General features: G+C 43.8%; 3 protein-coding genes across 3 annotated transcripts; 1 reads left to right on the forward strand and 2 right to left on the reverse strand.

Moving 5' to 3' along the window:
* Nucleotides 1-4,109: 4,109 nt before the first annotated feature.
* Nucleotides 4,110-6,312, forward strand: PHALS_06082 (tripeptidyl peptidase a; the record flags this gene model as incomplete). Its single annotated transcript, XM_024723433.1, has 2 exons — nucleotides 4,110-4,324; nucleotides 4,383-6,312. 2 exons carry the CDS (start codon nucleotides 4,110-4,112, stop codon nucleotides 6,310-6,312), a joined length of 2,145 nt encoding a protein of 714 aa, XP_024574410.1.
* PHALS_15139 (uncharacterized protein) lies at nucleotides 6,312-6,947 on the reverse strand. Its single transcript, XM_036407351.1, has one exon. It carries the CDS (start codon nucleotides 6,858-6,860, stop codon nucleotides 6,672-6,674), a length of 189 nt encoding a protein of 62 aa, XP_036263060.1. The 5' UTR covers nucleotides 6,861-6,947; the 3' UTR covers nucleotides 6,312-6,671.
* A 248-nt stretch (nucleotides 6,948-7,195) lies between these two features.
* On the reverse strand, nucleotides 7,196-7,984 carry PHALS_06083 (protein kinase; the record flags this gene model as incomplete). The annotated part of the gene is made up of 1 exon (XM_024723435.1): nucleotides 7,196-7,984. One exon carries the CDS (start codon nucleotides 7,982-7,984, stop codon nucleotides 7,196-7,198), a length of 789 nt encoding a protein of 262 aa, XP_024574412.1.
* Nucleotides 7,985-14,929: the final 6,945 nt, after the last annotated feature.

Below are 14,929 nucleotides of genomic sequence, written 5' to 3' on the forward strand. Positions count from 1 at the left end.
TGAATAAAGGGTTTGTCTGTGTTGGACTATATGTGGATGACATGATTATCGTAGCAAGAACCAGCGAAGAACTAAATCAAGTCAAGGACGTACTCAAGGATGCTTTTAAGATGAAGGAGTTGGAAATCGATGACGACAGGTCAGCTGGAACTTTTATGATCAAGCAGACTCGATACATCGGCGACGTGGTCAAGAGATTCGGTCAACAAGATGCCAAGAGCGCGGATAACCCATGCGCATCAGGGTTGAAGCTGTCATTAAAGCAGTCGCCAACAACGGAAGAGGAATGGTCGGCAATGCGATCCAAGCCTTATCGCTCTTTGGTTGGATGCTTGCTGTACATAACGACATGTACTCGACCGGATATTGCGTACGTGGTAACACAGCTATCACGATTTACGAAGAACCTGGGACTACAACATTGAAGCGCAGCAATTCGAGTGGTAAGGTACCTGAAGACTACGAGTCAAATCAGGATCGTTAACCGAGGACGTGGGAGCGTTGTGGTTAAGACATACTCGGATGCAGATTGGGGCAGCAACACCGATGACAGACGTTCGGTTTCAGGAGTTATGGTCATGATTGCGAGCGCACCAGTGGTATCCAAGTCGAAATCTCAGCGAACGGTTGCGCTAAGTTCAGCGGGAGCTGAGAATATGGCTCTCAGCCCTTGCAGGCAGGAAGTTCTTTGGACGTGGGCAATGCTAAGAGACATGAGACGCGAGCAAGTTGAAGGAACACAGGTTTGGGAATATAACCAAGGTGCGTTAGCTAATAATGCCGGATACCACGCTGGGACGTAGCATGTGGACATCAAGCACCACTTCATTCGCGAGAACGTGCAAGGAGGACCGTTGAAGATCGACTATAGTGATACGAAGATTCAGCTAGCGGATATGCTGACGAAGGCACTTGGTACCGAGATGCTAAATTATCTGCGCGAAGCCTCCGGAATCAAGGTCAAGTCAGCGACAAAGCACACGCAGCATTAGCGGTGAGTGGGAGTGTTGAGATTGTACCGCTGAATGCATGTTGAACAGGCAGATGACGTCACCATATTTATGAGCACGCCACAGTAAGTAATTACATAATGATTGGCATTCATTGGTCTAGTTAAATCAGGATGCTTATAGAATCTTCTAGAAGAATCTAGAAAGACAGGCTTAGAGGTAGCACAGAGTAGCGAACTAAGGACCTAAATATATTCACTTCGGTTTTTTCCTTCTACTAAACAAGGTTGGTACCATTGAGCTTTGCTTAAATTCCGAGGTTCAATATGAGAAAGTGTACGTTCGTAATAAAAAACATATTTTGCTACAGCCACCATTACCAAAATGGACCACGTGTCACAGACATTCCGGGTCACACGTCGTAGCGTAAATAGACCATTTTTGTCACAATTTATCAAGGGCACAAATTATTCTAGGCATCAAATATTAGGTCGCAATTCAATCTGGTAGTAGTCAATCATTGTTCCAGAGCGTTATATGACCAAATCCCAGTGTGAACTAGAAAGCGATCATCGTACTACGAGATTTAGTCGGCCCTAATCTCAAACCTAGTGTCAAATTCGCCCGTGCCGGATGTTCCTCTACCTGCTGCATATTCGAGCACGTTGCTTGACAAGCCGCCTAGAATGGTGCAGTCTTGCAACCGACGTTATGCTAGTCTTGTTGGCAAAGCGCTCTCTTTAGTGATACATCGAGCCCAACACACCACCTGCTTCTTCTTCACAAAACTAAACAAATTTTTGATTGATGACTGATCAAGGCCTCTATCGGGTTTAAGCCTCCACAACATTCACTCGCTCATTATCATATGAGCTTGACGCACCGTGCTTTTTCCTCGAAGCGAGGAGCGAGAAGACACCCCTCAAAAAGGTGTTAAAGCGGACCGATCTCAATAAGCTCGACAAGCTTGTAGAGCCATATCACGACAGGATATATCTGTGAGAGGCAATGCTGAATGTCGCTGTGACTGATGTGTGCGTCAACAAGTATTTTTCAATGTAGCAGACATCTACCAGATGTCTCTTGACACTTGCAGGATGTTGACGTCGAGACAAACCTTGTTATCGCTTCTTATCTGTGATATCGATAGCTAACTTGCCGGTACAGTTACGAGCAAGTCGCCGATTTGAAACAAGGCGGAGTCCCACTCGCCATAGGAAAAGCGTTGCTTGGACGACCAATTTTTTTCTTCAGGGGAGATAAAGACAGGGGACGTTGTGTTGTTAGAGCAACGACACCCGCATAATCTTTTCAAAGTTTGGCTTCAAGCTCTTTTCTTCGGATGATGACTTGCCCCACCGCTCTGCTCAGATTATGAGTTGATCTGAATTAATGAACGTATCAATTTCGTTCGACATTCTTAAAACTATACACATCACGTACCATTCACTCTAAAATAGACTGCTTATTATCACTATAATAGCGTAGATTTATATCAATCACATTTCTCGACTGAATTTCAAAGCATCAACATCTGATCGACAAGCTTATAAGTTTTGCAGCTGGATCCCGGGAGCTTTCTCTTCCTTGCGGCGCGTCGACGCTGTGCGATATGTGGTCAACATTGACCTGAATCATTTTTTGATGTGCCTTCTGAGCCAAGTCGTGAGAATTGATTTGAGGGATCACAAGCGGCTCACTTCCTTACTTTAGAGTAGAAATTAGCTCTACTCAATTAGCGTACCCCAGACGATGGTTAAGAAATTACTTTGACCTCAACCTTATGATTCAAACAGGATCGTAAGAGCGAAATGACGGTGCAAAATTAGTAAGAATGGAATGGTTTTCAACCTCTTCAAATATAAATGTGTTATTTATTCCTTTCTAGCTAAAAATATAATCGGCTCAATGCAGCGAGGTCGCAAATCGACCTTATAAAGAACACAGGCGCGAAGACGAACAGCGCATAATAAAGCTTGTTTACCCACGACAAAATCATGTGTACTTCGTGTGTTCTAGATGTGCATGTTGATTTGCTCATTCTGGATTTTAGCCAAAGCCTTGCGTACTTGGCGCATCCCGCTCAGTCTTGTAGATATAAAGTGTTCACATTCCAAAGTGTAGCCGGGATAATTTCAGCAAGTCGAACCCTATTGAGGGGCTATCCACTCAAAACCGAAGCCAATTCGTGGTGGCGTCATGGACGCATAGGAGTAAAGGGGCTGATGGCAAGCATCTCAACAAAAATTTGGCAAAATTTTGCTCTGAAATGCGAAGCTCTATCCGAGATTATGGTCATCGGCACGCCTTGATAGCGAAGCTTATCAACGAACAGCTTTTTGAGGCTAACCGTAGCGAAAACGGCTCGACAACTACAGCAACACCGGTATAACCGATCACCACTCTTTTTACTTTTTAGCTGGCAGGTACTGTAATAGGGACATAGCTCATCAATCCCAGGAACACTTTGCTTCATTAAACTATAACAGTGCATCACATGGTGCGGCGGGACCGTACATCGCTGTCTAGTCTCGTCTCATCGATGCGCGGCATCATCACCAAGTAAGCGCCAGTCAATAACGATTGTGCTGTTAACAGCTATGCAGGCCGACCTTGTAACTGGGTTTCAAGAGCCCTGGTATTAAGGGTGTAGGACACACAAGATGGTGTGATCATACTATTGTGTGGGTTGCAAGGTAGATAGATACTTGAGTGCCGAACAGTCTGCTGTACAGTATACGAGATCAACACTAATGCACGAAGCATGCCTATTTTGATGAAATTTTCTGTTTTAAGTGAATTTCTTTCGCACAAAGTCTTCTCCTTCATACACTTTCCCTGGCCTAGTACAAAATTAAGTGAGGCGTATGTATAAACTATCCGGGCAATTAAATATTTCTAAGCTGTAACTAACCGTCATACTAACTTCTGCAAAACTAGTCCTGTTTGTGCATAAAATCATCTTCTATCTTGATTCATTTTAGTGTACCATTTAAAGGTGTTTCACTTCTGTGTATTTCGCCCCCATTAGCAACAGCTAGTGTGTGTACCACTTCTTGCAAATCAGCAATGTACTATCTTCAGTTATCTGTTTGTAGTAAAATGTATCACCTTTTGCAAGGTTCACGATTGTCGGTTTTGCCTCTGCACTCTCTTCAAATGGTGCTCACCCTGGCGCCGGCGCTGTGGTTTCTTGCGTTCTGTACGACTGTCAGATCGAACAATTCCCCGTCTCATTTTAATGGCTTTTCAAGCGACCGATATGAACGATTGAGTCGCGCTGATCCAGAGCAAGTGATGCCGCTTGTTATCGGACTCATCCCAGCCGACTTTGGCAAGCTTGAGCAAGAGCTTTACCGCGTGTCCGACCCAACGTACGTCTTTGATAGCTTAACTAAATGTCCGAACTCTTTTGACGGTGAGAGACTGCAGGCACATTGCATACGGCCAATATCTTACACGAGAGCACGTAGATAAGCTTTCGCAGCCAGCTGATGGTGCTCTTGATGCTGTGCATCGGTGGGTAGGAAAATACACTCTGGATGGCAACATCGGGACTTTTTCTGCTACGTCAAATTTGTATAAAGTTCCTATGAAGGTCAAGCACGTTGAGCGTCTACTGCGTACACATATCTATAACTACGAGGCACAGCCTGATTCTATTCCCGCGCAGGCACGGCGGAGACTGATGCGAGCAGCAACAGATGTGTCAGTACCGGAGCATCTACATGATTTTGTTTCGTTTGTAAATGTAAATACACATCCATTGAGACTGCGAGCTCGTGGGGCCGCCTTGTCAATGGCAACATCTCCAAACGTTGTTGCTGGCGGTACTTTGGCAGTGATTCGACAGAGATATGGTATCTCAGACAACCTCGTGGTCACGAACGCAAGTAATTCGCAAAGTGTGCCATCATTTTATGATGAAGCATACGATCCTGCTGACTTGGTCAAATTTTTCTCCCAGTTCTTGCCGAATGAGGGCTCACCAAGGATAATCGAAAAGGGAACTCGAATCAATCGCCCGGAGTTGGCAAGCACTGAAGCATCGTTAGATCTGCAGTACATTACTGGTGTTGCTCGCAATGCTAAGACGTATGTGTGGAACATGAACGGTAGCAATCCATTTTCGTCAGAAGATGAGCCATTTGTCGAGTATGTACAGGATGTGCTTGAAATGGAAGACCCTCCTCTTGTTGTGTCAATTAGTTACTCGGATGATGAAGAACTTATTTTTGACGTCTCAGCAGGGTACGCTCGTACGTTAGATACTTTGCTTATTAAAATGGGCCTACGTGGAATTACTGTTCTCGTTGCGAGTGGAGACGACGGTGTCACTGGATTACGGCCGGAGCTTCATAAAGAGCCAGTGGAGGACATGTGCAAGCAAAGTGGACCACAGTGGCCGTCTTCGAGTCCATACATTACCACGGTTGGCGCTACGATGATCCTTCCGTACATTCCAGAAGTTGCACAAATGTTTTTTCTCACGAAAGAGGAGGTCATATGCAGTGCTGAGTTGGGTGGAATTATCACTGCTGGTGGCGGATTTTCGAATGTTTATGCACTCCCAGAATACCAGCGCACTGCTGTTGAAAGATACTTGAAATCACGGGATATACCTACTGCTCCAGGGTTTTTCAACGCTAGTGGTCGGGCCTATCCGGATGTAGCAGCCTTAGGTGCAAACTTTCTCATTTATCTAAAGGGTCGTCTCGCGTCAGTGTCGGGAACGTCTGCATCCACCCCAGTGCTGGGTGCCATGGTGACCCTATGGAACGACTTGCGGTTGAATGCTGGCAAGAGTCCACTTGGATTTCTAAATCCACTATTCTACTACCTTGCCGAGACCCATCCCGATGCGTTTAACGATATCATCATCGGTAATAACGCCGCGCCGCGTGGGGGTCATACTCCGTGTAACGATTCGTTTAGTGCTGCTGCTGGCTGGGATGCAGTCTCCGGGGTTGGAACACCCAATTTCTCAGTGATTTATAAGTTCATCGCAAATCTTGAAGATCACTTCAATATTTCTCAATCGAATAAATTAAAGGACTCTGATTCTGCCGATGTGATATCTGATGGAATAACGGAAAGGCACGACTCGCGTGAAATGAGTATTTTTACCATGATGCTTTTGGCGGCATCAGTGCTTGCAAACATTTCCGTTGGCATTGTTGTGATGGTTAAGATGGTGAAACGGTGGAGAAGCCAGTATATTCCCCTTGAAGATGATAATGCTGATAAGCAATTTATTCATACCGATCCTGGTTCGACGACAAATGTCACGATTCAGTTGGAGTCAGAAAGCGATAGCAGCAGGGGAGACAATATAGAATTGAGTGAAATCAATTTAAAGTAAACTTTTGTACCTGCAAAGTTTTATGTCATGAGTGACATGTTAAAAATAGTTGTTCTGGTGTTTCGCTTGGAAGAAGGCAGTCGTACAGCAAATGTACCATTGGCGCGGTGCATACTTGTGCCGAAATGTGAGTCAAACTTGAAATGGTAACGTTGACGATTAGACTAAAGCAATAAATTACGATCTTTTATTGCTTCCCTTCCGATCACGACTTGCCTGATGCTGTATCAGCGAAGTTGATTTTTTTTAGTAAAGTGTGATCACACTATCTTTTTCGGTTTGGAAAAGCTGGATAGTGAAGTCCTGGGCATGGAAGATGATGTGCAAGGTAATAATGACTTTGCCCAAGGCAATGGGTTTTATTCAAGTGCTTCCGCAGCTCGAATTCTTGTAGCCCATGGAAATCTAAAAATGACATTTTTCGAGTTGAGCGATATGAGCGAGCAACGTAACACTGCTTCATTCGTGCGTGCCGTAGAGGCGGTTTCTTCGTGGGTCATCCTTCTGCTGTAAGCGATCACTCGTTGTAACTTAATGTGTATCGACATCGAAAAGATGTGACAAATTTTTCTTGCTCGTTAAACTTCGCAATTCTTCGTAGTATTTCTCTACGGAAAAACTGAACCCACTTCCACCTTGAATTTGCTACTGGCATACGAAATCTTTCGCGCTAAGCTTCTATTTGCTTTCCACTCATTATTTCTTGCACAAAAACACAGTGCGATATTAGCTGACGAGACGAAGCTATTTTACATTTTTACGATACCTTGTTTCATCTAATAAAAAAGCCCTGCCGTGCATATTAGTTCTAAGAAAATATGTACGTCCCTAATGGACAGACCTAACTTTAATTCGGTAAACTATGCGGATGTGGTCCTCTCGCCTAAAAAGCCGCCCCTCGCAGTTCAACTAACTGTTCGCGAGACAGTCGCAGATCCAAGGACGTCTCCCATCGGCACATTTGTTCAAACGAATCATGCGTAAGTTTCACTTGTTGCAACACTTCTTCTGCATTTGGATGTTCGACAAATTTCAGCGTTTTCGCAAACGTGTGACATACATTCTGCACAGCGGCGAAACACGCATCGCGTTCAGCCATTGAGTCGCCGATAGAGACAAAGTTAAAGTACGTTGTAGATTGCCTATATGTCCGTGTTGTATTTTGAGATGCAAAGCACTTAAGTGCAATTAGTTGCATCACTTCTTGCTTCCAAGTGGCCGAATCTCCACCAACACCAAAATTCTGCTCGTACCAACTGCGCGCGGATACAATATGCACATCGTCGAGGGCTAATACACTCTGAACGGAGGGTAAGTATAGTGCAGCTGACATTTCGACCCATCCATGCTCGGCTGCAGTAACGATAAATATGGGACCATAGGCCACAGCCTTCTGTAGCAGACATGCCACGTGTTCGCCCACAAGTGCGAGGACTTCGCGTTGCTCAGATGTAATGTTAATATTGTGGCCACGGTACTTGGGTAGTAAATTCTGCGCATGTAGCCAAGAGCTAGGACACAATGTATCGTCCCAGTCGAATACGACTACAGTGCGGTCTTTGACAGAGCTGGGGTTGGCACTTGCGGGGCGACGCTTCGGAGCTGTGGCTGTCACGGGTGACACGGGCCTCATGGGTCGCAAGGTCTCGACCGCGGAGGAGGCAAACGCCATGACAAGGGTATTAAAGCTGATGTGGTGGTGGTGCGGCTACTGTGGCGTGTTGAGGTGTGGTGGAGGTGGTTCTTAGCAGATTTTTTCTTTAGCCAGAGAGAAGAAAAAGAGATACCAGAGACATGTGCCGGCCTCACAATTATACACTGCGTACGTAACTCGAGCAGAAAAAAGCCTGTGCATTTGAAGCGGCGCAAAGCGTCTATTCTCTCTGGACGCTTATGCAACGCTCGTGATGGATCCGGACAATATGCTCAACAGCACCTTGCACTGTCTTATGACTATTGCATGTCATGGTTTGAGGTCCGACAAGAAGCGATAGCGTGCCACGCATTACTTTATCACAGGCTATGTAACAGCACATATAGCGTAAAGTTGTCTTTGCCAAAGACGGGTTTCTGAGTGAGGCGCAAAGAGCGTTGTCAGCCGATTTGTTTACCCAGATGTCAGCCGCTAGCAACGGTAGTAACTTCTAGGGTCGCAGCTGGAGCCCTACGTATAATCGTAGCTTATGAAAATAGTAGCATTGTAAGGGACGTCCTTAGTATGTAATTGACACTGCTTTGGCGCCAGTAATGCGGAGGATGCTACTTAGGCTGAGCAGTCAAATTTAGACATACAGTAAGCTCACGTAGTTGCTCATGGTGTTGCGCACATGTTTCGTCTTGATGCTTGCGACCAGAGCAATTCAGATATCAAAGCCACACACAAAACAAAAGAGCTTACACTTGACCTGCCTGACTGCAAAAAATTTTCAGCGTCTGGACGACACACGACAACTGTGTGAGTTACATGAACACACGAAGTTTTCAATAGGGAGAATAAGCGACGATTTTGTGACGTCAGTCGCCATCTTCCGACCCTGTCGAGCCAAAATGCTATCGGCTCTTACAAAATGGACACTATGCATGACAAACAGCCAGTTATTAGTGTCGGCACACGGACCAGATTGCGAGAAGCGTGTCCATTGTCCGATTCGTCTGTCTCACGATGCTGTTTGCAGGCATTAACCAAGCCCAATTTAGATTGCAAATTACTGAGATTTGTCAACTTTTTAACTGAACCGCGCAGGTTTTTGCGTACTGTAGAGCACGAGGTCACCCCAGCCACAATTTTGGTGCAGCGCGATGGAGATATCAAATCACTGCCTCATTCTTCGGTCCTCCGTGCGACAAATATACTGCCATACTAAGCAATATGTATATAATCAGTGTATACATTATTAACGATGCCTGAAAACGAAAACTCTACCAGAACTTGTCTCGGATGTATGAAAACATACCCATCAAGTTAATTTTGATGAGCACCAAAAAAAACGTAAATAGTAGTGAGTAAGATCTGTAATCTGATAAGATCCGGCTCTAATTAATAGAGCTGATATTCATCAACAGTTTGTGACATGGTGTCACAATGTTTTTTCTACTGATATAAAACATAAGTTTACTTAGGAAAAATTAACAAAAGGTATGATCATTGGTTATTCAAGTAGATAATTATTACGAGTTAAAATCCTTACCGACAAGTGAAAGATTCAACATCCACAAACCTACTAAAACATAGGTTTACTTTGGAGAAATTAACAAAAAGATGATCATTGGTTATTCAAGTAGATAATTATTACGAGCTAAAATCCTTACCGACAAGTGAAAGATTCAACATCCACAAACCTACTGATTCTCAGATTGTGAATTTGGAACATTTGTCATCAGCAAAGTGCCAGAACTTGAATATCAATATCACTTGAAAACTAGAGCAAAATTGCCAACATTCTCAGCCTATTATATCTATATTTTCTGTCACCGTTTTTAGAGAAGTAATAAGTTATTTCGTGAAGGTGTATGGAACTGTGCGTAATATTAGATTAGATATGATTTTCAAGCACCCAACCAAAGAGCTCAGTTCGATTGCGAGTGTGGTGACAAACATAACGCCATACTTACATCCAAAAAACGAAACAAACAGAATAAAGGGATTACGGAGTGGTATCTGATAGCCAGGAAACAAAGATCTAAAATCTTAAACGACTGAGATTGAACACGAGTAAAAAACTTAGATCTCAATTGCAGACACATGAAGAATATCTAAAATGTTATATCTTGATTAATTTCGTTATCTCACTAGTCCATAATGATGAAGACAGCCAGCAACAGCAATACTCTTTTGCTCAATCTACTCGCGACCGGTGATAACGTTGAGTTTGGTGTAAATTGGAGGTAGCTGCTAACAATAGTACAAGGTAATTATTACAGCTTATAATCTATACATGTGTAATCATTACAGCTTATAATCTGTCAGATTTATAATAATCTGTACATGTGTAATTATTACAGCTTATAACCTGTCAGATTTAAAAGTACCTGTGTTGGCGATAAAAGGTGCGCAATCGCAACATGCAGTCCCTTAATTTAGAGCGACACTATAAACGATGCCGAGTTTTTCAACGCTCGTAGAATGCTTGTGCTGACATGCAATTTCTCTGTCAGTACGAAAAACTCATTGTGGAGACTATTAAAATGTTCTTGAAACTATAAATAGTTTGGTATGTAATTCTAAGATTATAAAACTATAATTTATTCGAAAGATAAAATTACCAGCAATTTCTGTAGCCTTACATGTACGCCATATAGAATAATGCACCCATGCATCAACGATCTGAAAAACAGCTGACTAAATGCAACCCAGACGCTAGCTGTGAACTGACGTGCTCAAATCTCGATTTAACACAAAACTGCTGTCCATTGCAACATCTTATCTAGCACGTCCTGAACTATTGTGTAAACGCGAACTACATTACTCGATGGAGCTTCACTTAGGAATGGTCCGTCGGTCACGTGGTGCGATGCGCATATTTGCATTATATAAAATAGTACAAGAGATACATTGAGTAAAACATAGAATTAATCCTAAATTAATGTCACTCTCGAGATAGAAAAGCAAACTCGACCTAAGAGGCTCTCGGTTCCGCTCCTGGGAAAAACGCACAAACCCATCTTCTTCGTTCGTGAACGACGATTCTTGAGCCAAAGGAAACGGCAATTGCGTCACACTTGGAAACACATGTCGTCAATTCGGCAACCGACTATAGATTCGGTGCTCGAGTTGTTTACCTATCTGTATCGGGGGCAACAAGAGATCCTTTTCCATAGTTGCCCCCCAGCGAAGCAGAGTAGTGGCGACCCAAGGGCCAGAAAGGGGAAATGTACATCAAATATATAAATCCGCTGGTGAGACAGCTCCAGGAGCGCCCAAACAGGACGTCGGTGAGAGTACTGATAGCTTTCAGCTACAGGCGGATAATGTCATGCGTTCAGACGTTTTAGGGCGTGTACCTAAAATTTCCGTTGGATGAGTCAAGATGACCATGAATTCGCCATACTCGAGATTGAGCGACAGCGCATTTGCAGCGGGGCTACCGTAGCTCTTTCGCTTAGAGGAAGTTAAGCGTAGGTCGGTGAACTTTGTTCTATTCCTAGAACCAGTACGAGTGTGGCGGATCGCAATCCGCTTACTTCCAAAGTAGCCACAACCTTAAACAAGGCAAATAAACTCTTCAGCTCAAAACGTCAGCTGTATTTCTCGATTTTATTTGCGGCAAAGCCGCCTATGTCTAAATCTATAGGTTTTAATAATTTAACATAGTAAAACCTTACTAAAATGCATAGTCACTGGCAGTCAGCCACGCACTGACTTCTTGTTTGGGTATAGTCACACCGTCTTGTGTAACCCACACCCTTGTATGGTTACACCATCTTGTGTGACCCACCCCATCATACCAGGGTACATGAAATCTCGTTACAGCATCGCACTAGCGATCTCCACGCCGAAAAGCCGAGCACTTACTTTCAGTACCTCCGTAAAAGAGCCATTTCGAATTTGTGATGTGTTGAAGCGACATATTTTGTGAGTGTTCGCACTTCTTAACCAGGTCTACCGAGCGCGCACCAATTTCTTGTCTTCCTTTATAAATTGGCGAGCGCGAAGATACCACGTCCAGTCGTTGAGAACGCTTCTCGCCATGAGGCGGCCGAACCGCGCCCGTAGGCGGCAATACTTACCCTCTTCATGGGGTCTCCGAACATTTGCGGCTCGCACCAAGACTTCCTTACTCTTTTCGAAGAAGCGGTAATATTGCATTTACTACAAAGCTTCATTCAAAGCCGCGACGGCAGGTAGAGTTACTGGAAGTGAGCACTCACAAGCGTGCCTTGATGATGACATCGGCAAACATATCAAACTCTGTCATCCTGCTCCTACCGCCTCTCTCACTGAAAGTAAGAGGCTTGTCGAAAAAAACTTCTGCCGGGGGATCTCTTCTCTGAAAACAGAATCTGTCTTGAAGTTACATAGGGCTCACAGGTCATGAGTCTCGGCGATGAAAAGTAACGTCCTGAGCTTTGTGAAGCTGTGGAAGCCCACGATTGTTGTGCTAATTACTTAAAATGCACGAAGAAAAAAATGAGAAGTACACATAGGTATTGTTGTGGCCACGTACGAAAGTAGTTTCCATGCGTTTTGCGATCGACGCTAATTAAAGTGCTGAGGATGTTTTTCAGCCTTCTGTGAGCTTTGAGGATTTTGACAGCGTGGAAGTCGTCTCGTCTCTAGTCTGAATTAGAGATACGATCTTATCTTAGGCATGTGTGCATCTAACACCATGAATCATGGATGTGGAAAAGGTAAAAAAACGCTCATTTTTTGTAATGAGCTAGTTCCCCAAACACATGTTGTGTGGGCTACATAATTTTGTATCGGTAACACTAACTGTATAAAAATGATACTTTTATCATTAAATATCGCTTGCCACTGAGAGTTGGAGCTTTTTTGGTCATTCTTGGGCTACTGACTTACCGATATCAGACTATTTTTTTCATGGCTGGTCAAGACGTCTCCTCTTCGACATTTTACTAAGTGACTCGTGTCGAGATGTGTCGACAACGTCCCCGTGCTTGGCATTCTTAGTGCCTTTATATGATAATATTTAATATTGACGGTAGTACGGTGTGCGTATCTTGTACGACCAACTGAAATCCACAAAAGGTTAGTTTAAATTTACAAAGCCCGGTACTTTGATGTCAACCGCCAACAAATCTAGATTATAAGCCGATGACTGTTTGAGACTTGTAAATATTTCCCGTTGAACTCACGATTTACAAGGTACGATAGAACTTACTTCTATCATAGTAGACCGCCTTGTGCCTACTGGGACTTGACATCTTTCTAAATGGGGGCTGTTGAGTGGAACCAAACTATCCGTAAATGTCAATCGAAACAAGCGAGGACACGCAGGGCGAGTATACAACAATCCTTGCCGGTCTAACATTTGCGGGTACCGCAGCCAAGAGATCATTTTTATTTAATCTCGTGTTTCATCATCTTCAGTGCACTCATGGACCCCCCAATATCTGCAACCCAACCAAACAGTGCGGATAGGTACATTACATGCGTCGCATGTAATGTTTCTTCGAAAGCTGGGTGCACGCGATAGGGCTCGGTGCGAACCGCGCCTGTACGGACATCATGAACACGGTGATTAGAAATCATCCTAACTCTGAGGGCACTCAATTCATGGACGTAGAATAACGATTATGTTCTTTACTGCCGGGTCAAAAAGCTCGACAAGACTAATAAGAAAGGACCCGAGATATTTGTCTATTAGATTCTTCCCATAGCAATAACATCGCAGAAGAATATTAAGAGTAGAATATAGTATGAGTAGACGCTGGATATTTAGCAACAACCTTAGAAGCAGCAACTTGTTTTGTGTATAAAGAGTCTCTTAACTCATATTTCGTTCGGTCATCTACTGTTCAATTTGTCTATTCATCTGACAACAAGCCCAAGTCCTCAGTCTCTTCCTTTTATTTTAATTTGCCTTTGCACCGTACCCTTCCTTCCTGTTGCACCAACACATTCAGCGGTACGAACTTCCAAACATAGAAGGCAGCGATGCAGATTGTGCTCAATGAACGTGATTTCGAGACTGCACCACAGCAATTGAGAAATCAACGCTTAAGCGAAAGCGCATAAGGCTATGACGATCATTTGCCTTGCTTAAATGAGCTTTGATCCAGTCCGCTTATCTGCATGATCGTGTCTGGAATCGCAATTTGAGTAGAAGAGCTAGATTAACAAGCTCTTTCTTTGTCGACGTTCGTTCACAACGATAAAAAGTGAGATTAATATTAACAATATCATGTTCACGGATTATCTCGAGGCTGTGAGCATTCCAGTCCGTGAAGATGATTTGGTAATCACGCCTCGCGAGTCACAACAGGTTGTACTATTTCCTGATAATGGCGATGGAGCCGATATCCAATTTTTGGGGCAATTTAATTCCTGGCTGCTTCTCGGGACTATAAAGTGTAAGGAACAAGGTGGCGATGTCGATTAAATCGCACAAGGGACATCGAGATCCAAAGCAAACTACAAGTGCTCATTACTAATGAGCACGGGCATTGGATAACAAAGTGCCTGGTTTATTCTGCAAGAAGGGGGACCAACAATGACCTTCTTTCGCGTAAAGCGAGAACAATCTGACCAATTCTTTTTTCACTGATACAAATACCAATTTGCGTGTTACTGGCCGACTAGGTGGCGATGTAGTTTATGACGTACTCAAAGTATATGAAGAAGTACAAGACACCATCTCGTCTGTGAGGCGGCACGCTTTGTACGGTGGTGCTTCAAGCTGGCCGCACGGCCGACATCTATGTTAAATGCGCGGGACAAAGAAAACAAAGCTTTCGACAATCATACATTCTTAAAACTCCCACGCGACATTTTCCTCGTAAGACGCTTAGCATCCCAGATTTTATTTAACACATTTAACACCATTCAGAGCAAAATGTCGTCGATGAGACTTGAATACTTGCAAGAGCATGTGGTAATCCTTCTCTTCTCTTCTCTTCTCTTCTCTTCTCTTCTCTTCTCTTCTCTTCTCTTCTC

This window comes from Plasmopara halstedii, assembly GCF_900000015.1.
Source record: "Plasmopara halstedii genome assembly, contig: Scaffold_292, whole genome shotgun sequence".
Taxonomy (NCBI): domain Eukaryota; phylum Oomycota; class Peronosporomycetes; order Peronosporales; family Peronosporaceae; genus Plasmopara; species Plasmopara halstedii.

What these genes read in the sequence shown, in the direction of transcription:
- PHALS_15139 (XM_036407351.1), bottom strand. Translation starts at nt 6,860, where the DNA reads ATGTCGATACACATTAAGTTACAACGAGTGATCGCTTACAGCAGAAGG.